General features: G+C 42.4%; 1 protein-coding gene across 3 annotated transcripts in view; it reads left to right on the plus strand.

Moving 5' to 3' along the window:
* Positions 1-26876, plus strand: part of TBC1D8 (TBC1 domain family member 8) — a 112723-nt gene that overhangs the window by 31744 nt on the left and 54103 nt on the right. The window contains exon 2 of one of the 3 annotated variants that reach the window (XM_072742964.1): positions 10937-11092. The exons of 1 other annotated variant lie outside the window; for it this stretch is intronic. In XM_072742964.1, coding sequence (XP_072599065.1) covers positions 10937-11092 — 156 coding nt within the window. The remainder of the gene's footprint in view (positions 1-10936; positions 11093-26876) is intronic. One more of the 3 variants, XM_072742965.1, reaches the window with a different exon arrangement.

The following is a 26876-nucleotide window of genomic DNA, read 5'->3' on the forward strand; positions in this document are numbered from 1 at the left end:
GAACCAGCAAAGTACTGTCTTTCATTTTGAACTTGAGTCTGTGAAAATGTCTTGCTTCACTGACCCTTTTGACTTTCATATTGATTTCCATTTTGCAAAGGAAGCCCTATTGCCTTACCTTATTTATTTTTCTGTAATCCTCCAATGCCTCTAAGCTCCATTTCCTGCCTTTAAGTATGTACAGGGCCATTAAACAACAGTGTGGTTGGTGAGGTGGAGGTAAAATTGTAACTGTAACAGCATCGGGTGCTATCGGGCAGCAGGTTGCTTTTGATGAAATTTGGCTGGTAAACCGGTTTGTGCACCACATAGGAGTCTTGTTGAACAAGTTTAACAACCCTTCTGTAACTGTTTCTGAGCATGAAGGGACAGTTCTTTGGACTTCATGCTCAGCCTTGTTTTCCCCTTCCAATCTTTGATATCCCTGATGTGGGCACAGAATAGTCTTTATCTGTGACTAGTTAGAAATGAGGCCATAAGGGCATATACCAAGGGTTATTGTCAGGTGGCAAGATAAGAGATAAACATTCTTTGGGGTTTTATAGATTTCAAAATGTGTATTTGTTTTGTGATCAAGGAAAAAACCAGATTGCTTTAGAAGGGCAAATTGAGACTAAACTGTATTATTTTAGGGAAGATTTTTTGAAAAGATATTCTTTTCTTTTAAAAGATACTATTTATGTATTAGAGAGAAGAGAGAACGAGCAGGGGGAGAGGGAGAGGGAGAAGCAGGGTCCTTGCTGAGCAGAGAGCCCGATGTGGGGCTTGATCCTAGGATCCTGGGATTGTGACCTGAGCAGAAGGCAGACGCTTAACCGACTGAGCCACCCAGGCATCCTTGGGAAAGTATTCTTTATAACTGATTATCTTAATGTGATTTTGGGAGTATAAGTAACACCTGTTGGTCTTGTTCAACACGGGATGTCAAAAGTGATAAATTATCATGTCTCAAACAGGACGTCTCCTGTTAACAGGGACCAAAGTGCACCAGGCTGTTTAAAGACTTGACCGAAGCAGATAGTTTCTCAACACAATTGATAGTTCAGAGATGTTTTGCCAAAGGACTTTGGTTCTTTTGAAGTAGCAGAAACTGGCAAGGGAGTATAGCTGATGCTGTTACATTTGATTGCACATTTGATATGTCAGTCTAACATAATTTTTTGCCTTTTTTTTCTACGTCAAAACAAGTGGGATGATTCTAGTCTTCATTGGATGGGGCTACTGGAATCTGAATGAGGAACATTCAGGATTAAAAATGAGTGGCAGTAAAAAAAAAATGAGTGGCAGTACCTTTAGAGACAAGGAAATCCTGCCATTTTCAACAAAGTGGATAAACCTCAAGGACATTATGCTAAATGAAAGAACCCAGTCACCGAAAGACAGATGCTACATGATACCACTTTTATGAGATGATGAATCTAAAAATAAAATAGACCCATAGAAGCAGAGAATGGAATGGTGGTTGCCAGGGGCTGGGGAAGTGAAGAATGGGGAGGAATTAGAGGGTACCAAGTTTCAGTTATGCAAGGTGAACATGTCCTAGAGATCCACTGTACAGTGTAATGCCTATAGTTAACAATTTTGTATACTTAAATATTTACTAGAGGGTAGATCTTATGTTAAATGTTCTTACCATAGCGTTATATGTTAAGAGAGTGGGAGGAAACTTTCGGAATTGATGGACATGTTTATGGCATTGATAATGTTGATGGTTTCATGGGTGTATACTTATCTGCAAACTCATATTAATTATGTATACCATTTTGTATGTCCTAAAGAAAGGGTGACAGATATCTGGAAAGAGCTGAACAGAATGGGAAGGACAGGTTAGCATGGGGCTAGAACCATCAGGATGATGAGCAGATGGTCCTGGAGCACTTGGGTCTGATAGCCTTTGGGAGAGGCCAACAAGGACACATCAGTGTTCAGGGAAGAGCTCCGGGCAACCCCGGATTGTGCTGGGCTTGGAAGTGTGGAGGTGGAGCAGATAGCCATCCCCATTCTTCCCAGATGCCCCTGGCGGCCAGCATTTCATTTGGAGATGGTATCATGTCTTAAAGTCAACCTCTTTGTTGATTCTTGGTTTTTTCTCTCACTGTGCCTCTTACCTTTCATTTTATAGCCTTGAGTCATTCCTGCACTGAAAGAATTTAATCTTAGTTGTTTTATGTAATCATCATACCAGAAGACCAGATAACTGGATAGTCAAGTGCCTAGAAATACTGGAAAATTTTCGAGATAGTGTTCATTATATCCACAGCAACATGTGTCTGTTAAAGCAGGGCTATCACTGTTTGGAATTGGCTGTCATGATGGTGTTTTGTGTAGGATTCTTATTGTCATGCACTTTGAGCATTACATCACCCTACTCGGAGGTTCACTATGACAGGATCCTTATGTTTGGTCTGAGCCAAAGCACACGGCTTGGTCCCCATCCAAGGATTATTTATGGAGCCAAGAATAATGTGTCGGTTCACCAGTGTGGACCTAGAGCACATTTATGTTCAAATGCATTTATGATTCATCACTTGGGGGAATGGAGTTAGGAAAAGTTTTTATATTTAATTTAGGAGCCCAATTGTGGACATTTGACCATTGTCGTAGTTTTTTTTTTTCTTTTACCATCAATCCGTACTTTTTAAAATTGTGGTAAAATACATAGAACATTAGCTATCCGAACTGCTTTTTAAAAAAGATTTTATTTATTTATTTATTTATTTATTTATTTATTTATTTATTTATTTATTTGACAGAGAGAGAATGTGGGGAGGGGCAGAGAGAAGAGAGAATCATAAGCAGAGCTCCACATGGGGCTTGATCTCACCACTCGAGATCATGACCTGAGCCGCAATCAGCAGTTGGATGCTTAACTGACTGAGCCACCGGGTGCCCCTCAACTGTTTCTAAGCATACAGTTCAGTGGTATTAAGTGTATAGTTCACATTGTTGCACAGCCACCACTGTCTCCAGAGCTCTTTTCATCTTGGAACACAGAAACTCTGTTCCCAATGAAGCATTTTCACAACTTTTGAGTGAAGGCAAAAAGAATTCTGTCTCCCTTAAGTCCAGGGTGAACAGGACAGTCTACATTGTAACTCCTCCTGGCTGATTAGAGGTAGCCCCCTTACTGGCTGTCATCTCTTGGTTCTTGAGAAGGCAAAGGGTCATTGTGTGGCTGTCCTTGTTCCCATGTATCTGGGAGGTGGGGGCCTGGGGGCTGCCCATCCTGTTCTCAAAAACCAGGGCCAGGATCCCTCCCTTGCAGTGCCCTTGAAGCTCTCCTCCCTGGAGTTTCACTTGCTCAGACTCATGGAGATTTGGCAGGCTCCTCCTGTCACCATGATGGGCACGTGGCTGCTGTCTTATCCACTGAGTTATAAAGACAGAGCTCATCAGGGGGCTGGCGCTAGAGCTTCCTGCATGATTCAGTTACCCTGTGGCTTTGCCCACCGATTGACTGCACTCTCAAAATAGCACCATCATCTCTTAGGTTAGTGGAGATTTGTGGGAATCATAGGAACACACAGTAAGAGGTATATTGAATTATGTAAAATGCTTTGTAAAAAAAAACCAACAACTCTGGAATCTAATTATTTGGATTATGAATTTGACTTTGAATAGTTAGAGCTCTTTTGTTGAGAATGCACATATTCCCAACATTTGTCTTCTCTTTTCAAAGATAGCAGAAAGGACTTCATGTGACCTTTTAGGTTACTTACTACTTTTCACAAATAAAAGTTTTTTTCCTTTTTTCTGGTTCTTTGCTCCCCCTCCATGTCTCTAAGACAGTGATAGCAGCCAAACCAAACAGCCCTAACATGAAGACAGAGCTCTGGACCAAATTAGTTTCCCAACTGGATTATCGTGCTGAGCGCGGTGCACTGTGGGCGTGCCGTCACGTCCATGGCTTGTGGATAATGATGAGAAGCTCTTTCTTTTTTTTTTAGATTTTATTTATTTATTCATGATAGGCACAGAGAGAGAGACAGAGAGAGACAGAGAGAGAGAGGCAGAGACACAGAGGGAGAAGCAGGCTCCATGCGGGGAGCCCGACGCGGGACTTGATCCTGGGTCCCCAGGATCACTCCCTGGGCCAAAGGCAGGCGCTAAACCGCTGAGCCACCCAGGGATCCCATGAGAAGCTCTTTATTGGGGTAAAAGCTTTTTTTTTTTTTTCCTGGGGCTGCTGAAGTCTATTCTAAGCCCAACACCATTAGGAAGACCTGTTTTCTTCAGTGCAGGGGAAAAAATAGACTGTTTTCTGTTTTTTAACTTTCCTGAAAATGCTTTCCATGGGGGCTGGGTGTTGCTGTGTTTTAAGTGGGTTTTACTTGGGGTACCTGGGTGCTCAGTGGTTGAGTGTCTGCCTTTAGCTCAGGCAGTGATCCGAGGGTCCTGGGACCGAGTCCTGCGTCAAGCTCCCCCTAGGGAGCCTGCTTCTCTCCCTGCCTATGTCTCTGCCTCTCTTTGTCTCTCATGAATAAATAAATAAAAGTAAAAAAAAAAAATGGGTTTTACTACGCTAAGTGCTAGGGTGCTCTTACTGGTAAGAGCAGAGCACTTTGTCACTGCTGCCTGTGGTTAAGTCCCAGGCTCAACACAGAGGTTATATAAACGAGGAGGCAGTGGGCAGGCTTCTCCAAGTGTCCCTGTTTGTCCCACGTCAGTAGCTGCCATTTTGTCTTGAACTTGGTACCATCCATGTGCATGAAACCCAGCCAGAATGAAAGAACAGCATTATCACTTAGAAGCAAATTATTCACAGGCCCCTTTTGGGCCCTAATTATAAAACTTGTCACTCGACATCTATCTCAGCCAGAGTTGTTATTCTAATAGCCTAAAAATAGGAGAGTTGCACTCCGTGAGCCGCCAGGAGGGTTTTCCTGTAGAGCCAGACGAGCCATATGGAGCTGCTGCAGAAGGCAGGCCAGCGTGCTCCATGGGAGCTGCCCTGCACTTGGGGGGATTCGTTCATGGAGACAGAGTGAGGACTTCGCCAAGTGGGGCTTGGGAGAGCCGAGTCAGTCTGAATGTAGGTAGAAGTGTAGGTTTGTGGATGATGGAGCATTTCTGAAAATAATCCTTACCCTGTCTTTAAATAGACCCAAGAGCAGGGGAAGAGGAGGCCTGCTTTGGAGCTACAGCTGGCGAGGCCAGTGGTCCCTACTGCTCAGAGCCTTGCCTACTTCATCCCTCCCTCCAGAGTGGCCAAAGGATTAGTGAGAAAACAGACCCTAGATGTAAGGCTTCAGTATTTTGTCTTTTTAAAAATTTTTTTATTTATTCGTGAGAGACACAGAGAGAGAGGCAGAGACACAGAGGGAGAAGCAGACTCCCTGCGGGGAACCCAATGTGGGACTCGATCCCAGGACTCTGGGATCACGACCTGAGTTGAAGGCAGCCACTCAACCACTGAGCCACCCAGTGCCCCAGTATTTTGTCTTGTTAATGAACCTGAGCCTGGCAAATAAATATTGCTTCAGAGACATCCATGTGAGTTATCTTCAGCTTCCTTATAAAAAGGCAGATAAGGGCAGCCTGCTTAGTGGTTTAGCACCACCTTCGGCCCAGGGCATGATCCTGGAGACCTGGGATCGAGTCCCACATCGGGCTCCTTGCATGGAGCCTGCTTCTCCCTCTGCCTGTGTCTCTAGCCCGCCCCCCCACCCCCGTTTCCCATGAATAAATAAATAAAATCTTTACAAAAAAATAAAGTAAAAAGACAGATAAGTAGGGCTACATACCCTGTTGTTAGGAGCTTTATGTACACGTTTTGCCATATATTTACTTTATTGCTGCATATATATGTATATATTTTTCTCTTAGACCGACTTGACATTTGTGGACATCATACCCCATTTTCTCATGAGTTTGAACATTTTTTTGCCATGAAAATCTTTTTTTCCTTCACCACTCAGCAGAGATTTAAGGATGCTTTTTCCTTCCTGATTTTTTCATTTCTCATTTTGCTTTTCCTGCTGCGAACTCTCACCGACCTGCGTCTCACCTTGGCATCTTCTCTACCATCTTGGCTCTTTGTCTGCCATTTCTTTTGTGTTTGTGCTTTGGTTAGCTCCACCCTGAGTGCTCTGGTTTATCCTGGATTCAGAGCTCCTCCGTTCCTGGAGTTCCTGAAAAGGGGCAGTCTGTATTTGTGCAGAAGTGGAGGGCCCTTGTCTGTAGTGGATGCTGACTGACCTGACTTTCCTTGTCACTTTTTATTTATTTATTTTAAAGATTTTATTTATTTATGAGTGACACAGAGAGAGGCAGAGACACAGGCAGAGGGAGAAGCAGGCTCCATGCAGGGAGCCAGACGTGGGACCCCGTCCCAGGTCTCCAGGATCATGCCCCGGGCTGCAGGCGGCGCTAAACCGCTGTGCCACTGGGGCTGCCCCCCTTGTCACTTTTTAAAAAAAAGAAACTCAACTTTATTTTTTTTAGAACAGTTTTAGATTTACAGAAACATGGTGAAGGCCAGTATAGGGAGTTGTCTTAGACACTATACCCAATTTCTCTGACTATTGACATATTAGTATGGTGTATTTATTACAGTGAATGAACAGATATTGATGGATTATGGTGATGGGCAGACTATGACTTAAGCCTGTAAATATGTTAGGTTCTGTGGCAAAAGGGAACTAAGTGTGCAGGTGGAATTAATTGGGTTGCTAACCAGCAGATCTTAATGTAGGGAGATGAGCATGAATTAAGCAGGAGGGCTCAATGTGATCATAAGGGGTTTCAAAAGTGGAAGAGGAACTCACCCTGGTGTTGCTGGCTTTGAAGATGGGGGAAGAGGCCCGGACCCAAATAAAGTGAGTGGCCACTCAGGGCTGGGAAAGGCAAGCAAAGGGACTCTCATCTTGGGCCTCCAGAAAGGAATGTGCCTGTTGACACCTTGATTTTAGCTTAGTGGGGTCTGTATCAGACCTCCGACCTACAGAACTATGAGATAATAGATTTGTTTTGTTTTAAGCTACTGTTTGTGGTTATTTGTTGGAGCAGCAGTAGAAAACGAATGTGGTGATAGTTTGGTAAAGGCCATGTTTTATACAGGTTTTGCTGGCCTTTTTCTGCTCCGGGGGTCACCTCTCAGGACATTACTTCCCATGTGGTTGTCATCTTGGCTGTGACAGTTTCTCAGACTTCCCTTGTTTTTAATGAATTTGGTGATTCTGATAGGACTGGTCGGGCATCTTGTCTGTGTCACACATGAGGCTCATTCTCTCATATTTGCTTTGTCTCTCCAGACTGTTTTCTTGCTTCTCAGCATTCTTTGTAATTGTTTCTGAAAGCCCGACATGATGTATGGAGTACTAAGAACTGAAGAAATAGTTCTTAGTTCTATGTGATTCTGACCAGGACTTGGGCTGTATTTGTGTGCTGTAGCTACAGGTGCCTGAGGTTCTCAGATTCCTTAGGTGTCCTTGCTTTGGTCTGTCTTTGGGCTGCTTTAACAACGAATTCCAGGGTACCTGGCTAGCTCAGTCTGTAGAGCATGGCCTTTTCTTTTCTTTTTTTTAATTCTTTTTTTTTAAGATTTTATTTATTTATTTGAGAGAGAGAGAGAGAGAGAGCGCAGAGGCAGGAGGAGCTTGAGAGTGTATACCATCTCATGACCCAGAGATCATGACCTGAGCTGAAACCAAGGGTTGGACGCTTAACCAACTGAGCCACCCAGGTGCCCCAGAGCATAGGACTCTTAGTCTCAGAGTTGTGAGTTCAAGCCTTATGTTGGGTGTAGAGATTTCTTAAACACTGAGAAACCCCAAAACCCTGAACTCTTCACGTGGAATCGAAGTCTTCCAGCTCTTCAGCTGTTGATATGGTGATAAAGAATGGGGAGAAGCACCCTGTAAATCTTATCAGAGAAATCTCAGTCTGTGTCCCTGGGTTGTACTCTTTAGCAGTGTTTCTTGGATGCCTCTCTCTTCCTCTCACCCCCTCCTTAGGTGAGATGGATTGAGGTGAGTTGAAGTCAGAAATGGCCTTCCCCTAGCTAGGATAAAGTTCTGGAAAAGTCTTTCCCCTGGAGAGCAGGCCTGTGTTATGTAGGATGCTCTGAGCACCCGTCACTGTGATGACTTCCCTTCCCCTAGGCAAGCATGTGGGGATTTTTCCTGGCTTTTCATAGCAAGAACCTGGTGGTAAAAACCATACGGGTTTAGGGCCCCCTAAGACTGTGGCCACCAGGAGTTTCTTACTCTCCTGTTAGTTTGCACTCAGCCTCCAGCAACTTGTCAAAACCACCATTTAAGTGTTCCTACTGGTGTAATGGCCCCGGTGCCTTCTGTGTCAGGCAAGCAGATCTTGGCTGTGACTTTGAATTGTCTCTTCTCTCCAGATTTCTGGGTTGTGATTTGACCTGTGACCTTAGTTCTTTGATGGGTCCCAGAAAAGCCCCTGGTTTTCAGTTTGCTCAGCTTCTTGTTGTCAGGATGGGAGTGAGGACTCCAAATTCTTTACATGGTAGAGATAAAACTAGAAGTCGTTGTCTGCCCCCCATTCCCTTCATTGCTCCCTCCCCACCTTCCCAGCAGCTGAAGTTTGGTACCAGGTTGGTTGTGTTGGTATAAGACACCCGGACCATTGCAAAAGCCTCCTGAGTTGAAGAGGAAAAAAAAAAATCACTCTTTCTGATAAAAACGACTGCTTTCTGTGTTGTGGTGATGCTGTTATTTCCCACCCTTCTCACTTCCTTCTTTTTGTTGCTCAGGTTTTTCTTATTAGCAAACTAGATACGGATTCTACAACAGATCACTTAAATTGGGAAGTGCTAAATCTACATGAAGAACAGGTGGGGTTTTTAGCACCTTTCTAGGGTCCATCCACTTCCCTATCACTCCCTCCCTCCAAGCTTTGACAGTCAGGCATGTTTATCAATCTTATACAAATGCATCTTTAACTTTACCCTACCCCCCCCCACACCGACCCATGTTTTTAATCACAGAGCTCCCCTAAGCAGCTGTGCAGGTTCTGTGTTAAAGTAGCACCCCCTTAATCTGACAGCTTTCAGCCCCCCTCAATTATCTGTAAGTCAAGTGCAAACCAGTAAGGGGGTAAAAATTCTGAGCAGCCTAAGGAATAATTGCTATAAAAAGTCACACACTCTCCTTCTTCCCCTCAAGCCATTAATTGGGACAGATCAAGGTGATTATATGGGTGGGGTGGATGGGCAGTTGGAGCCTGAATAGGGTGAAGAGGGCATCTGTCAGAAAGGGGACAGTGGTAGCAACAGGAGGACTGATTAGATATGTAAATACATTAAGAATAATGGAAACCAGGTTCCTTGGTGTTGAAGAGAGTTGGAAATGTGGAATGAAATGGGAATGAACGATGAGGTAGTGGATTGCAATTGGAGGTACTGATGTGAGCTCAGTTTTTATGTATAAAATCAATATAAAAATAATGTTAATGTGTACTTATGTGTATGTATGTAAATACATATATATATACCCATGCACATATGCATATACGCACATGTACGTGTGGTACCAAATTCTGACCACTGAAAGGTTCTGGGAGCAAGCACCCTCATAGCAGTAAGTATACCTGGCTCCCAGATTTTGGCTTTTATTATTATTATTTTTTAAGATTTTATCCATTTATTCATGAGAGACACACAGAGAGAGGGGCAGAGACACAGGCAGAGGGAGAAGCAGGCTTCCTGCCAGGAGCCTGATGCAGAACTTGATCCCAGGACTCCAGGATCACGCCCTGAGCCAAAGGCAGACACTCAACCACTGACCCACCCAAGCATCCTAGATCTTGGCTTTTCATACCATTCTTCACTAAATGAACCAGGGCTTCTTGGAGAAATTGCTGATTCCAGGGCTAAAGCAGGAAAAATACAGGATGAACTGGGATGATTTGATCATGCCAGAAAGTAGAAAGAATAATGAGGACATGTCCAAAGGACACAGAAGCCAGCTTGAAGGGGCTCTCACTGGCTACTCATTGTCAGAGACAATGTGAACATCAAAATACCTGTAATGCCAGAGTGGATAAAGCAGGAGAACATGAAACCATACTGATAGAAATAAAAAAGTTGAAAATTTAATGAGGAACGTAGTTTCAAAGTACTTCACAGCATACTTGTTAATTATGAAGGGAAAAAGGAGTAACTTTACAGTGTGGAAGCTTGGCAAACACTTTTACCAGTAATGGGACAATATGAAATCGTCTGCCACCTGCTGTGTGGGTGGGTGTGTTTCTGTGTTTGCTGTGGATTCATGCTGATATTCATGACAACAGAATGGTAAACCTTTACTTTGTATGCTTTTATGGCCTGTGAAGGACTCCAGTATATTATTTGCTGCTCACAGTCCCCTTCTGGAGTAGGCAGGGGTTATTCATACACCATGGGGATGATGATAAAATAATAATGGTGCTTCTTACATCCAGGTGATAGTCTAAGACTTTTTGAATGTTGCATACATTATTTCTTACAATTACCCTATGAGGTAGGTATACAGCGATTATTCCATTTTACAAGGCATGGAAAAGTTAAGTAACTTGCTTAAGATCACACAGCTTGAAAATTGGGGAGCTGGGACTCGAGTCAGGCATTCTGAGTACAGATCCCCAGCTCTTATTTACAGAGTCATGTTGCCTCTGTTTTGAAGATGTTGAGGAAAGCAAACAAGTTAGGTGACTCTTCTGGGGTCCCTTGTTCACTTGGTCACTGGATTCTGCAAATATGTACTGAGTGCCTGTTAATGTCAGGCCCTGTTCCAGATGTTGGGTATCTGGCACCGGGTAGCCAGAGCTCTGGGCCTCATGGATCTCGGGCTCTTGAGAGGTGAGTTGAAGAACTGGACCCAAGCCTGTTGCCTTCTCGTGTCATGTTTAGACACCAACTGAACTGTGTGCGGGCAGTGGGCAGCTGGTCAGTCCCTGTGCTCAGAGGTGCACTTTCTTTTTTCTTTTGAAGGTCGCCTGGTAGGTGCTCTGGATGCAGTGCTGGATTCCAATGCACGGGTCGCTCCATTTCGAATTCTCCTTCAAGTGCCTGGGTCCCAGGTTTATTCTCCCATAGCATGTGGTGAGTTACTGAGTGGATCAGACGTTTACTGGGCCATAGCCACTGGTGAGTTTTGTTCCAGTTGGAATATTCCAAACCTTAAGGTCTAAGCATGCTGAGTATCTGCATGTTGGTGAAGCTTGAAGGTAACTCCTTTTAGAAACTCATCTGCTTTTATGAGCTCTTTTCTTTTTCTTTCCAGCCATCAAAAGCATATAAAGGCTACAAGCTTGGGCACCTTAGCTTGGGCATGCCAGGCTTTCGTGTGGTGTGTTGTTCCAGGATGCTATATATTGTTGAGTATGAATGGAGCCCTTTCCTCCTTAATTTTGTTTCTGACCTAAAAAACATCGTCCTGGGTAGTGTCTGAGGGCTGTGTCTGACTCAGGGCAGTTTTCACCCCCTTGTTCCACATTTGTGCAGCATCACTGGACTGCTCCACCCCATGGGAATTTTGAAATCCCCTCATCCTCTTCATCTGGGGTTTTAATCCACCTGCATTTTCTGATGCTCTGCCTGCCATGCCAGCATCTCAGGGACTGGGAATCATTCCATCTGAGAAGCCTCTTCTATTAAGAAACAAAAGCAAGATGTGTCTTTTTAACTATACAAGTTGTAAATGTTCACTTTTCAGAAATTAAGTTGGTAAGAGAGAAGGACAGGAAATCTTCTGTACCCTCTTATCAGTGCTGATACACTCTTCTGTGTACCTGTGCTAATACATGTCGAGGCTTCTAGTTTGGTTTTTCTCTCTCAACACTTGATTAGCTACCATAAATTTCCAGCATCACCACACCCTCTTTAACAATGCTGGATATTTTTTCCTGGAGAATACAGAAAAGTACGAAGAAGAAAATTTTTACCATATCCACCCTACAATTCTAAGCACTGCTAACATAACATCTTGGTATTTTTCCCCCCAGTTTGTTCTAGTTAAGACAGATCCTTCTGTATTAGTATAAAATCATAAAAATGGCACATATTCAGTATAATCCATCAATACTTGACAAGTACAAGGAAGAAAATGTCTCTTACCCATATCCTAGATGCTCAAAGTAACCTCTGGTCACACTGGGTTCACTTCATTGAGACCACTGTATACTACATTTAGGGCAGGTACAGTGATAGTTTTGGAGACAAAAGTACCTTTGTACTTTGTGAAAATGGAACCTGCTATTTTGTAATAAAATAATTACAATGCTAATAATTGACAGTGCTATTTTGTAACAAAAGTATTGCTTTTACTTGATCTCAACTAAGCAAGAAGTTGAAGTAAAACCAGAGAAATGTTAAGCTTCAAAAATAAATGTTTCCTTAAGAGCTTATTTTTTAAAGGGTTCATTAAAGGTTAAGGGAAGAGATTTGTGAAAGCATCACAAGGTTAGGATTGTGGCTTTTTAAAGCAGTTTTGTGATTCTGACTATATGGGTTTATTCCCCAGCCTAGGGGGTTGCCAAGGTGCCAGCATTTTTACTCTTTTTCCTTCCTCTCTGGTTTCTCACTTAAAAGCATGTTATTATTAACTTCATGTTGTACTTTTCATTCTGTCCATTGTCATGCTGTCCATCATTCTTTGGCTCTGTCCTCTACTTAAATTGATCTAATGCTTTTATTCAGGTATGGCTTTCCTAATACAGAATCTTTAATTTTGGCTCATCTCTCTCTCTCTCAGGTGCCCAACTGACAGAGCCACCTAGGGGCTCTAATTTTGGCTCATCTCTTGATTGCCTAGATTCCTGTTTTCTTCTCCCATTGTCTCACATTTACAAGGGTTTGTCCCTTGCTTTGGACTTGAATGACTGACACCTTGGCTGGGTATAATAGTCTCTGGCCATCCAGAGCTTGCTCCAGGGTCTTCCTGTAATTAACAAGGCAATGGGAGAAATCTGAGGCTGGCCTTTTTTTTTCCCCCCTCCTTTTTACTCCCTTGTGGGTGATGTGCTTTTTGCACTTGTAACTGTCTGTATCCTTGAGGTTAAGTAGTTTAGTAACTTGGTTGTGATCTGTTACTACCTTGAACACATTGTGTTAGATTTTTCTGGAATTCAGTGTGCTCTTTCAGTATGCTTTTTTTTTTTCATTTTTTTTCAGTATGCTTTTGATTTCTTTAATCACATCAGGAAATTTTCTTGTTCATTATGTGTATTTTTAAAAATGCACCTAATCGGGATCCCTGGGTGGCTCAGCGGTTTAGCATCTGCCTTTGGCCCAGGGTGCGATCCTGGAGTCCCGGGATCGAGTCCCGCATCGGGCTCCCTCATGGAGCCTGCTTCTCCCTCCTCCTGTGTCTCTGCCTCTCTCTTTCTCTCTATGTCTATCACAAATAAATAAATAAATCTTTAAAAAAAAATGTGCCTAATGTTCCATTTATTGGAATCCCCACCTCAGAGACTTTCTGTTGGATAGCTGTTGTCTGCTTTTCGTTCTTGTTTTTATCTGTCTCTTCAGCTAGTATCCTTTATGCTTTTATCTGTCTCTTCAACTAGTATCCTTTCCTCTAAGATAGTAATTCAGTTTTCTGCTGTGTATCCCACACTTTGCTGCTTTAACCTACTAATTTGGCTGTGTTTTTTAAACATTTAATTTATTTAGAGAGGGAGAGAACACATGAGTGGGGTCTGGGGGGGAGAGGGAGAGAGAGAATTGCAAGCAGACTCCATACTGAGTGTGGAGCCTGACACGGGGTTCCATCCCATAACCCCAAGATTGTGACCTGAACTGAAATCAAGTCAGAGGCTCAGCCGACTGAACCACCTAGGCACCCCTCATTTGACTGTGTTTTGGTCATCATTTCTTGGATAGCTCCTCTCCCCTTTTTTCTGTTTCATCTTTTCCTCTTTGCACTCTTATTTTCCTGAATTCATGTCCTTGATGTCTTGGAGCATGAAGTGTTTGTGAGGATTTCCCTTTCTTCCTTGAGGGTTTCTTCTAGGACACAGTTTGTCTTTTGAACACCTTGTACGCCTCTGTTTATCCTCTTCTTCTGTCAGGTGTTGGCTTGGTTGCTATGCTGTTGCTCTGCATCCCACTCATGCTTGGACATGGTCATCTAAGGCTGACACTGTAGTATATGCACCAGTGTAGGAGAACTTTCTGAGTAGTATTTTGGTGATAGAGCAGAGAGGACAGGTGTGCTGCTGGGCTGGATGTGGGATGCAGCAAGACCCTGTCCCTTTCTCTTTCTCTCCGATTTCTCTCCAGGCCAGATAGTTGGTCTTGCTCTGGGTTTGGGGCTTTTGATGGGAATGTCTGGAGTTTTGTCTCACTAGATTGGTTTCTGGGGAGTCTGCAGAGCTGGGACCCTGCTCAGTTCCTGGATCTGTGTAGTCCAGGAGGTCTACAGTAGCCATTTGGGACTCCTGGAGTACTTTCGGACCACAGCAAGTTTATGGCTGCACAGCCCTCAACCTTCTGGCTGTAGACTAATTTACTCATTTAGTCCTTTATTAGATACTTAACTGGTTCTAATTTTTCAGTATTTAAAAACCTAAATGAACATCCAGACACTTAAATATTTCAGGATACTTCTCAATCCCCAAAGTCCATTCATGTGAAATGTTGAGTGCCTGCCCCATACCAGACATGTGCTTAGTGTTGTGGGTGGTGAGGGGGTTCCTGGGTGAGGAGCCTCCCTCCACTCGTGTTCACGGGGCCCTGGGGAATACACTGAGCAATCCAGAGGAGGCAGGTAGAGCTGGAATGAAGAGTAGGGAAGTGAGAGGCGGCAAGATCCTTGATGAGCACATAGTAAGGAAGTTCTGCAGCAGGGGGATGCACTTTCTGATGCCGAACTGCATGCTGTGAAGTTTGCGGCAGCTTCTACCTGCTTCTCCCACTCCCCTGCCCAAACAGTGCAATCCTGAGAAGGTTGAATTCCTAGAATATTCTTTCTCTTGAGCCAGGATCTGCTTTGTTTAGTTTCCACTTGGCTGAGTATTTGCCTTGGACCTGACCCATGGCAGGTCTGCAGATGCTGCACGTTCCTCAGCTGTATTGCCCACAGGAAGTCCCCTGTGTATGCAGTGGTTCTTTCCAGCGCTGCTTTTCTTGGGTTAGGGGAGAAAGAACGGGGAGGGTATTTGTGTCTTGGCTTGTGGTATTGATTGAGATCTTTAGGCCTCTTCTGGGAGTCACTTGGGCATCCTGTGCTGTGATATTGACTCACCATATTTAATATTTTATTGTGTCTTGAGCATTGAGAAAGGATCCCTGCCCCGGTTTTAAATCTCAGATAAAGCACAAAGAAGAACTGTAGGAAAGGCCTGGGCGGTACCAGGACGTGGGCAGGAACAGGAAGAGTAGCCTGCAAGAACCACTTTTGATTTGATTTTTGACTATTTGCACGGCAGCGTGAGGAGACTATAGGAGAGCTTTTGAGAAGAATTTTCTTCTTTCTTTCCTTCCTTCTGTTTGTTTTTAAGCAGAGGTGAAAGAGCAAGGTAGATAATCCCCTGGGTGAACAATATTATTTGGCAGCGGATTTGTGGTTTGAAGGGACTAAGCGATAAGTTGCTATTATTTTTTGACTTACATGGACCAACGAATCTCAAAGCTTTATAAACCTCACTGACCTCAGTGGATAAAAGATGCATGGCGAGAGGGTGGTGAGGGCTTGTGTAGGAGAGAGGTATGGAGGACTGTGCCCTGTCTTTCAGGTTGACACCCAAATGCCCCCTCTGAGAAACTCCTCCCGGCCCCGCCTCCCCCCGCCCCGACTACTTACCCCACTCTGCTGGTGGAGCCCTCCAGCACTTATCAGTGCTGTTACTTAACTTTTTTTTTTTTTTTTTAAATCTGTCCTCTAATGAAGATAAAAGTTATCCAGTGTCCAGGATAGAGCGTGGTGTGCAGCAAATAGTAGGCAAGCAAATAAGCCACAGTGGTCCAGTATGGACTCTTGCTTTAGATATGAGTAAGTAGTCTGTTAGTCAAAGAAGGTAATGGGCTCAGCACTTAAGCATCCGGTACCTAAGGAGTGGAAGGTGGAGCATGCAATCTTATATAACACTTCTTGGTCCTTTCTGCAATCAGGGCAGGGATATTCCATGGCCGGGCAAGGCCCTAGGTCAGAAACTGTAAAACAAGCGTCCAGGACCATTGAGCAGTAGAAAAACTTGCAAAACAGGGATCTTGCTTTAAAACAAAACAAAGGATGCCTGGCTGACTTAGTGGTTGAGCATCTGCTTTCGGCTCAGGGCATGATCCCAGGGTCCTGGGATTGAGTCCTGCATCAAGCTCCCTGCTGGGAGCCTGCTGCTCCCTCTGCCTATGTCTCTGCTTCTCTCTCTCTATCTGATGAATAAATAAAATCTTTCAAAACAAAACAACCCCCCAAAAAACCATTTTTTAAAATTGTGGTAAAATATATGTAACATAAAATTCACCATCTTCACCATTCTTGTGTATAGTTCAGTGGCATTAAGTACATTCACATTATTGTATGGCCATCACCACATCCATCTCCAGAAATTTCTCACTTGCACAAACTGAAATTCTGTGCCCTTCAAACACCAAGTCCCATTCCTTTGTCCCTAGCCTCTGGGGGCCACCATTCTGCTTCCTGTCTCTGTGGATTTGGCTTCTTTAGGAGTGTCCTTGAAGTGGAATTGTACATATTTGTCCTTTTGTGACTGGTGTAATGTCCTCAGGGTTTGTCTGTGTTGTAGCAGGTGTCAGAATTTTGTTCATTTTAGGACTGCATAACCAAGAGGGCTGCATGTCTCCTTTATTTTTGAAATTAGATCTAGTGATCAGCACATGAATAGAAATAAATCAAGGGAAAAAAAAGAAAAAATAATAAATCAAGGACATGGTGAGTGGAACCAGGAGAGTCACATCTCAGGAGCCAATTCCTGGTCTGGGTTGGGAGGGGAGGGGAGGGAAGAGCTGAGTAGTCCAGGGCTCCAGCCTTGGGTGAGTCAGCTTCGGACCGCATTGACACCTAAGCATGAAGGGCTTTTGGGGGCCCTGGAGGAGCAAGGAGAAATTGTTGGAGTGTCTCTTCTGATGTCTCAGCCTGTACTTTCTTGGCAGTTGAAAAGTCCAGGCTAGGGGCGCCTGGGTGGCTCAGTCGATTAAGCGTCTGGCTTAGGTCCAGGTCATGATCTCAGGGTCCTGGGATTGAGCCTCACGTCAGGCTATTTGCTTAGCGAGCAGTCTGCTTCTCCCTCTGCCCCTGCCGTCTACCACTTGTGCTTGTGCATTCTCTCCTCAAATAAATAAAATCTTTAAACATAAAAAAGTCTGAGCTGTGAATTACCCATATGTTGCTTCATATTCCTGTTGGTAGGTGACTCTCAGTGCTGTTGGTGTGTTATTGACACGTATGTTATTCTTTACCATGGCCTGGAAGACTGAATTGTCTTTGCCTTGTTTTGGGGACCTAGGAAAAAAAAAACAGAAAAGGCTCTGGATTATCTGCATTGATCGTTCCAGGAGTTAAACTGATTATGTAATAATTGGACTCTTTGTAACATTGATTAATTGAGCTATGGGGTGGATTGTCTTTTCTGGTTACTGAAAGAGGACTTGATTGCCTTGCTTCGAGACAGCCAGGGCGAAACATGGCCAAGATAGCAGGAGCTTTCTGAGGAAGTCGTCAAACTTTTGTATAGACCATCTTTTAATAATGCTCATGTCTTCACAGATCTGAGTTTGGACCCCAGAGTGCCCGAATATTTTGTGACTGTTTGTGACAGTATTAGTACAAAATTTTCACCTTCTTAACGAGGTTTCAGGCCATGGTTTTGAGTGAAATGAGGGAGAGCAGGAAAATGGGCAAGCATCATGATACCACCTTACACCGGTAGAGTGTAGAGAATTTCAAGCAGACCAAAGGTAGATACCCACCTGTATGGGCAGAGGCATACCTGTATCTGGGGAGGGGTTAAATGTGTAGTTTGAAAAAACTTAAGGGGCACCTCGGTGGCTCAGTAGGTTAAGCATCTGCTTTTGGCTCAGGTCATGATCCTAGAGTCCTGGGATGGAGCCCTATGTGGGCTCCCTTCTCTGGGGGGAACCTGCCTCTTCTCCCTCTGCCTGCTGCTCCCCATGCTTTTGTACTCTCTTTCTCTCTGTCTCTCTGTCAAGTAAATAAAATCTTAAATAAGTTTTTTTTTCCTTTTTTTTTTAATACTTTCACTTTAGAAAATGAAAAAAATACATGACTTTGAAATTTCCAAGGTCATTAAAGGAAGCTATAGTAGTTTTGCTAATGAAAATGTGAAGCATGTTTTTTTAAGAATTGTGAATCACAGGAGTTAGGCTTTCTAGCTTAAAAAATTCTTTCCTTTTGCACAAACTTTCCTCATTTGTTCCTCTCAACAGTGTATAGGTAGGCATAATTACTGACTTTGGAGAGGGAGGAAGCAAGGCATAAATTGCTTAGTAAGTTGCCAGGGCCACATCTTGTGTCTGGAGTGCCTCACTGGGTGGCTCAGGCACAGGTCCTGCTAGAACATTCTCAGTATTCTTATTTCTTTCTTATCTCTGCCCTTGACCATGGCTGGCATTTTAGTTTCTTGTATTCTGCATCACTGTTTGCTTTGTCTTTGGAGAGAGAATTTTATTATGGGAGGAAATGTTCCAGGGTGGATCAGATTAGTGTCCTGGTGAACTTTGTGCCAGGGCAGCAAAGGAAGTGCCAGCCAGATCTTTTTTCAAGAACAGAACTCACTGTGCACTTCAAGGAAAATCTGGGAGGTAGCCCTGCAGGAGGAAAGTTAGAACTTTTTTCTGGTGCATACTCGGAGGCGACTTACTGTGACTTGTTATATTTGCTCTTAGTTGCTTGGGATTTCCTTGGACAACACTAGCTGGCATTTTCCATGTGGGATTTCCACTTGGAAATGGCTGAGGCGTGCCTTGGCTAATGCTTCTTTTCATTTGGTGAGTTTCTGTCACCAGGCTCCTACTTTTTAAAACAATTTTGCTTAGGCTCAAATAATTAAACTCATTGAAGATGTTTGTCCATTAGGGATGTTGCTTATGATTTGAAAAAGCAGACAAATCCTGCATGTAACTTTTAGACTTCGTAAATTTGAAGGTCAAAAGTCCTATTTAAAAAATGCTTTTTAGGGGATTCCTGGGTCGCTCAGCGGTTTGGCGCCTGCCTTTGCCCAGGGTGTCATCCTTGGGTCCCGGGTTGAAGTCCCACATCAGGCTTCCTGCATGGAGCCTGCTTCTCCCTCTGCCTGTGTCTCTGCCCCCACCCCCGTGTCTCTCATAAATAAATAAATAAAATCTTTAAAAAAAATGCTTTTTAACCCAGGTAGATATTGGCAGGCCCCATGGTCTTGCATTTCCAGGTAGCCACAGTCCCCACCCTCAGTGGCAACACACTCCCTTTCTCCCTCTTGAGATAATTCTTCCGCATGAAGTCTCTTCCTCCCTAAATCCTGATTTGTTACTTGACATACTTAAGAATAAATATGACCTCTATAAGATCTAAAGGTGTGAAGCTGGGTTTCTCTGTCATCTTCCTTGTTGCCTAACATTTGCGCAAAGCATGACCTGTTGGAAAAAAGGAAACCATCTGGAGGGGATCTTGGCAGACATCTGGTTTCATCCCTTCTGTTTTAGTAGATGTGAGGAGACTGGCCAAGACATATGGGTTTCAAAATAAAATGACTTTGGTGAATGAGTTTTTATTAGATGATTCCTTAATGATTGAAAATGAAGGCAGAGCATGAGAGTGGAAGCCTCTGGACTCTGTGGCATGGGGAGCACTCCTTCTTTCACAGGTTTTTCTGGCCTATGTTTTGTCCTAATCCCTTCGTGCTGGTTTTATGCCTTGAAGCTGTCTGCCTCCCAGAGGGCTTGCTTCAGGGCTTGCTGTTGCCCTGGCTTCTCAGACCTATGCTGAACCCAATGATCTGAGTTGCCTGGGGCTGGGAGTGATCCTGATTGAAAAAATAATAAGGAAATTCAGGGAGTGTGAAATCCTTCACCCTTGTTTCTTGCTCTGCTTTCATGTGTGATTTTTACAAAGTGTTCCTCCTAAGTGTGGAGGTCAGTTTATCGAAGTCAATGACTTTTTTGTTAACAAGGGGATTTTAAAGTGTTTTTCGTTATGAAGATTTTCAGACATACCCCAAAGTAGCGAGGACAGTGTAATGACCTCTTACAGGCCCATGCATTGGGATCAGAAAATAAATGCCTTGGGATCATGGTTTTGCCTACTTTGGTTTATCTCTTATTCTCTCCTCCTTCTCCTCACCCCCTGATGTATTTTATTTTTTTTTAAAGATTGTATTTTTTTTTATTCATGAGAGCCAGAGAGAGACTGGCAGAGAGAGAAGCCGGTTCCCTGCAGAGCAGGGAGCCCAATGCGGAGCTTGATTCCAGATCACGACTTGAGCCAAAGGCAGACATTTAACCAATTGAGCCACCCAGGTGCTCCCCCCAGCCCCAATGTATTTTAAAGCAAATCCTAGAAACTGGTATTTCACCTCTACGTATTTTAGTAATAATCTCTGAATCTGTGGCCATTCTTCTGCCCCTGCAAAGGCGTTGTTAAACTAGTGGAGTTAACTGGGACTCTGGTGTCACTGGTGCATTCCAACCAGGGCTACTCTTTGCTTTAAGAGTCCTTTGTAGATCTGGGTGGTTCTAATCCACCACACTTCATTTGAAGGTTGTGTGTGTCTCTTGTCTCCTTTAGTCAGGAAATCCTTCATTCCCCCTCCCGACCACACTTATTTTCCCCAAGTCATTTGTTTGGTGAAGAAATTCGGCCAGTTTTTATGTAGAATGTCCTGTACCCTACGCTTCTGTTTCTTTCCTCAAGGTAGAGCTCAGCTCCTTTCTTAGTCCTTTGTATGTCCCCCAAACTACAAGGTACTTAGAAATGTTCAGCCACCAATTGGTGGTTCAGTGGTTGAACATCTGCCTCCCACTCTGGTTGTGATCCTGGGGTCCTAGGATCAAATCCCGTATCGGGCTCCCCACAGGGAGCCTGCTTCTCCTTCTGCCTATGTCTCTGCCTCTCTATCTGTGCCTCTCATGAATAAATAAATAAAATCTTTAAAAAAAAAAAAACTCAAAACGTTCAGTTAAATTTAGATTCAGCATTAAAAAAAAAAAAAAAAAAAACCCCAAACAACTGGATAGGTTGTTCCGTATCTTTTATTCTGTGTCCTCTCAGCAGTCATGGTTCCCCTGGATGTCTTATTCCTAGTGATGCTTAGTTAATGAGTTCACGTGGCTGCTTTCATTGCCTTCATCTCCATCAATCTTTCATCTAGTGGTTTGACCCATTATAAGCACTGCCCTATTAGCTTTTTCTCTATATATCACAAAGTAGTGATTTCTCCTCTCCCCCCATTTCATCTGTTCTTCGACACCTGTCAGCTTGGGCTTGACTGTACAGAACTTGAACTCCTTCACTGAGGCTGCGTGGTCACCCTGAGAACATGGTACCTTTAGAAAAGGGAAGAGGGGAATGCTGATGTTGGCCCTTTAATGACCTGTCATTAGTGTGAGGCGTTGGGGCCCTGGAGATCTGCACTGGTGACAAGTGAATTGTTTCAGTTTTTTACCCCCCTTCTTCTTCCCTCTTCTTTTTAGCATCGTTTTAAAGTTTAAAGTGCTTTTCACTCCCAATATTTTATCATGAAAAATTTCAAAGTACAGGAAGTTGAAAGGATTATACGGTGAACACTGGGAACCAGTTTTTATAAACCCAGCATGTGTCCGTTAATTGTGGTCCTTTGTGGTACTCAGATTGTGCCCTCATCTGCCCCTCAGAGCACTTTCCTATGGCTTCTGGCATTTGGTCCTGCTCCCAATCACATTTGAGTGCTTCCCGGGTTTCTGGCCAGTAAAGGTTGAGTGTTCATATTGTGCCTTTTCTTCCTTCTGTCTGGGTCCGGCATTTCTTCAGTGGCCCTGGTTCCTTTTAGTGGAGGATGGTATGTAAGGGGCATGGTCTAGGGTATAGGGTTGCTCATTGTTACTAGATTGTCACCGCTTCTAAGGCTTTGCAGTAAGTATGAGCTAAGAAGTGTGTGTTATGAAAAAGAAAAATCATGAGTTCATATAAACTTTTTTATGTTTCAGGTTTTTAATGTAAATTCTAAGTTAGCATATAGTATAAGATTAGTTTAGAAAAATAAAAAATAAAAAATAAAAAAATAAAGATTAGTTTAGAAGTAGGATTTAGGGTTTCACATATATATATTTTTTAATTTATTTGAGAGAGAGAGCAAGCTAGAGAGAGAGGGGAAGGCATGAATTGGGGGGAATGGCAGAGAGAGACAGAGAAGCAGGGTCCCCACTAAGCAGTGAGCCCCATGTGGGGCTCAATCCCAGGACCCTAGGATCGTGACCTGAGCTGAAAGCAGATGATTAACTGACTAAGCCACTGAGGCACCCCTAGTGATTCACATATTAATGTGAATGTAATTCACTTTAATCTTTCTAATTCAACTGTAAAACCACAGTTATAACTTAGCTTGGATTTTGTGTTTTTCTCTTATATACTGAAAATCTTGGTTTCTAACAATATTCACATAGTTATTATCTATCTCACACATCCACATAGATACTATTTCTAAAAAAACAGCAGTATTAATAAGAATACTGAATTAAATTTAAGTTTTGGCAGCTCTCTTTGGCCTTAGAATATATTTAACTATGGATGTATAGTTAGCATTGTTTAAAAGAGCTGTTTTCTCTGTATAATCATTTTAATAACCTGATAAATCAATTTACTTAAATTCAGTATTTTTTTTCCTTTATTAACTTTTAAAAAAAGGAAAACTCTTTTATAATTCCTTAATCAAACCTATAAAATCTACAAACAAGGTGTGTGTAGAGAAGCCAGGCTTTCACTGCTATCCCCTTTTTGCCTCCTTCCCTCTGCCATAGGGACACCTCACTTTTTCTAGCTTAGCTTTCTACTGTTTTGTTTTACAAATATACTCTACATTCTCGAATCCTCCTTTTACTAGGAGGATCTTTTACAAAGATCATGTATATTCTGTCCTATGCCTTGCTTTTATTCACTTAGGGACAAATCTTGGAAATCATCCCATATCACAGAGTCCAGATTATCTTCTCTTTTGTTTTTGTTTTATTTTTCATTATGTAGAAGTACCATAGTTTATTCAAGCTGTTCTTTACTGATGGACATTTGTGGTGTTTTCATCCTTGGCCATGCTTCAGTGAATAAATAAATTCACCTGATGAGTAATTTTGTACCTTTACTGATGAATCGTTGGGATAGATTACCCTTAAAGTCCCACAATCCCGTCTCTAGTAAATGAATATGAAGCTTTGTTAGATATTACTAAATTTCCCTCCCTCCATTGGATTTGTACCAATGAAAAAAATTGCCATCAGTGATGGATGAAAGTACCTATTTTCCCTGATTCATCATTGGATCTGTTGTCAAACTTGTGGATTTCCGCCAACCTCATAGGTGTTTCTGTGTGGTTCTCATTTGCTGTCCTTGTATTATGAGGAAGTCTAGCATCTTTTATGTTGAGGGCTGTTTTCAGAATCTCCTTGTTCTTCCCCTTTGCTTCATTTTTTCTTAGGTGATTCTTTTCTTCCCCTTAATTTTTAGACACTGTCTAAATATTAGGAATATTAGTCCTTTATCTGAGAAATGATATTACAAAAATATTTTTCCAGTTTGTCATATCTTTTAGTGGGGCTTTGCTTTTGGTGTGTTTTTTACCTTGCAAAGGTTTTTTAAATTTTTTTAAATTCAATTTGCCAGCATATAGTATAATACCCAGTGCTCATCTCATCATGTAACATAGCAGGATTTAGAATGTCATTCTTTTACACTTTATGATTTTGAGGCATGGTTAGGAAGGTTTTATTATTCCCAAGTTATATAAGAATTCACTCCTTTTATTCATGTACCTGTGAGTTAGCTTTTTCCTATTAATACTTTTAAAGCTGTTCTTCTATGTGTTCTGGCTTGCATTGTTTCTGACAAATCTATCATTCTTTATTGCTCTTATAATTATCTTTTTTTCTTCCTTACTGGCTTCCAGCAGTTTGATTAGATGTGCATTCATGTGATTTTTCTTGATACTTTTTCTGCTTGGAGTTTGTTGAGATTCTTGGATATTTATAGTATTCATTAAACTTGAGAAAAAATTGAGCTGTTTCTTCAAATATATACATATTTTTCTGTTCTCTGTCCTCCTGGCCCCATACCCTCTTCCCCTGGGACTCCAATTAGAAAGCTGCTTGCTGCTATTCTATAGCTCACTGATGATGTTACTTCTCTTGTTAATCCTTTTTCTTCTGCTTTTCGTTTTAGTTTTTAATCACTGTGTCCAAGTTCCCTACTTTTTTTCCCCCTGCAGTGTGTAATTTACTTTTAATCCTATCCAGTTAATTGTGATTTCAGACACTGTTTTTCCATCCCTGAAAGTTTCGCTTAGATTTTTTTTCATATCTTTAATTTGGTCTCTCACCATCCTCCTGCTTTCCTCTACTTTTTGAACACTTGAAGTGTATTTATAATAGCTGTTTTATGTCCTTGTCTGCTGATTATTTTATCTGTGTCCTTTCTGGTTGTTTCTATTGATTTTTCCCCCCCTTTTGGTTAATGGTCAGATTTTCTTACACCTTTGCTTCTAATTCTGAGAAGTGTTTCTAATGGTACTAAAAGAAGGACATTTTAAATGATTATTTTAATTATAAATTAAAAATCTATTTTACTTCCAGTGTCAGGAAGATTGAGTTTTTCACTTATTGCAAGTACTTTTAGGGACTCAGTGTCTTAATTTGAAGGCAGAAAAGGTCAAATAAATTACATAAAAATGTTTAAAATTTAATTTCTTAAACAATACAGTGAGATGTACGTGGGTAAAAACACGGTCAGTCATGATGTGATAGTGATATTGAACTTTCACAGGTTCCTGTGAGGATACTGCTTCAGGCATGGATCAGATGTTAGAATGTTCACGTGAAGAGGGTGTGGCTTCTGAAAATGAAAGGCTTTGGCTCAACCCTCTCCCCTGCTCATTTGTGATTTTTTTTTTTCCCTCAAATTCTTTGCCTCTGAGTTACTCTGTGTAGGGTGAGTGTTGAGTGAAATTTAGAAAAGACACCGTCTTGGCAGTGTTGCTTTTAATTAGCCCCTTTGTGGTCTGTATGGCTTTTTAGCCCAAGCATTTGGTGGTAGACATTTAGTGTTTGGACGGAGGAGAAATGTACTATTTCAAAGAAACAGATCTGAACTGCACACATGGAATGTCCATTCATTGTAAATTAGGATTTAGGTGGCTGGGAAAAGACCCTTAATTTGGTCGGACAGTTGTTAAGCAGAGCAAGCAGTTGCTTTTGGAAACTGAAGCTTGGATCAAGTTATTTATGGCTGTGTTCGTGCAGAGGCTGTAGGTATAGACAATGAGATGCTTGTTTTATTTCCTGAAAATATCTCTGGGGAAAACCTAAGCGAATAAATACTGTGTGTGAATTTGAAAGTGACTCAGCTCTTGGGAGCTGCCTGCCCAGCTCCCGAGGCTGCCATCTCTACTGTGTGTTAGGATAGAGTGAGGCCTTAGAAGCCAGAAGAACCAGCCTTGAACTTGGCTCTTCTCTGCTCTGAGTTTTCTTACCCAGAAAATAGTACCACTTACCTTGTGCTATTTTTTATTAAGATAAACAATATCAAGTGCATGACATATCTAACAAAATGCCTGGGAACATGCTAAGAATCCAGAAAATGTCCTGTGCCTCCCACCTCTGGCTGTCCTTATAGTTGGTAATTTATAAATCAGCACTGTTGGTTGCTCTGTGGTTAATTGGGGTTTCTAGTACTGTATTTTAGTTTGGTATAGGCATTTATAAGTCCGATTTGACTTCTTGTGAGGGTAATGTTTAAGATCCTTTGACCTTTAATTTTCGTAGGAAATAGAAGTCTTACTCCGTAACGGTAGAAATCTTATTTTGCCTTAATAAGACAAGGTATAATTTTGCCAGTTGGACTTCTGTTAAAATCCACAGTGTTCCTATAAATTTTGGTTTTAAACAGCTATATTGGCCTTCTAGAGCTGCCATAACAAAAAAACCCACAGACTGGGTGGCTTAACCCAACGTTTATTTGCTCACAGTTCTGGAGGCTTGAGAGTCCTTGGTCCAGGTGCTGGCAGGGTTGGTTTCTCCTGAAGCCCTCTCCTTGGCTTACAGACAGCCATCTTCTCCCTGTGTCCTCACGTGGCACATTCCTGGTGTCTCTTCCTCTTCTTCAATTAAAAAAAAAAGATTTATTTATTTTTTAGAGAGAAAAAGAGAGCAAGAATGAGTGAGCGAGTGTGTCAGGGGTTAGGGGCAGAGGGAGAAGGGGAAGGGGAAGGAGGGAGAGAATCTCAAGCAGACTCCATGCTGAGTGTGGACCCCAATTTGGGACTCGATCTCATTGCTCTGGGGAACATGACCTGAGCTGAAATCAAGAGCCAGATGTTGAACCACTGGCACCACCAAGGCACCCCTCTTCCTTTTAAGAGAGCACTAGTTTTCTCAGATCCCAGTGCCACCTTTATGATTTCATTTAACCTTAATTACTCCTTTAAGGCCTGTTTCCAAATGTGGTCATAGTGGGGGTTAGGGCTTTAGCATATACATTTATAGGAGGGACACATTTAAGTCCATAATGAAAGCTCTCCTCTGTCTTGGTTTTTGGAAGGCCTGAGAATATTGCTATGCTGTTAATTTGTAGGGTTTTTTTTTAATCATTTTTATCATTAAATCATATTACGTTAAGCCAGTCTAATCATGAAGATGTTTTACTCTCTTCTGTTCTTATTTTCTCTTTACGTTTCCCACCACTTGTATGTCCATAATGTCGTGGCTTTCCAGAGTTTTTTGAGCATGACCCGTAGAC

This window comes from Vulpes vulpes, chromosome 16, assembly GCF_048418805.1.
Source record: "Vulpes vulpes isolate BD-2025 chromosome 16, VulVul3, whole genome shotgun sequence".
NCBI lineage: Eukaryota > Metazoa > Chordata > Mammalia > Carnivora > Canidae > Vulpes > Vulpes vulpes.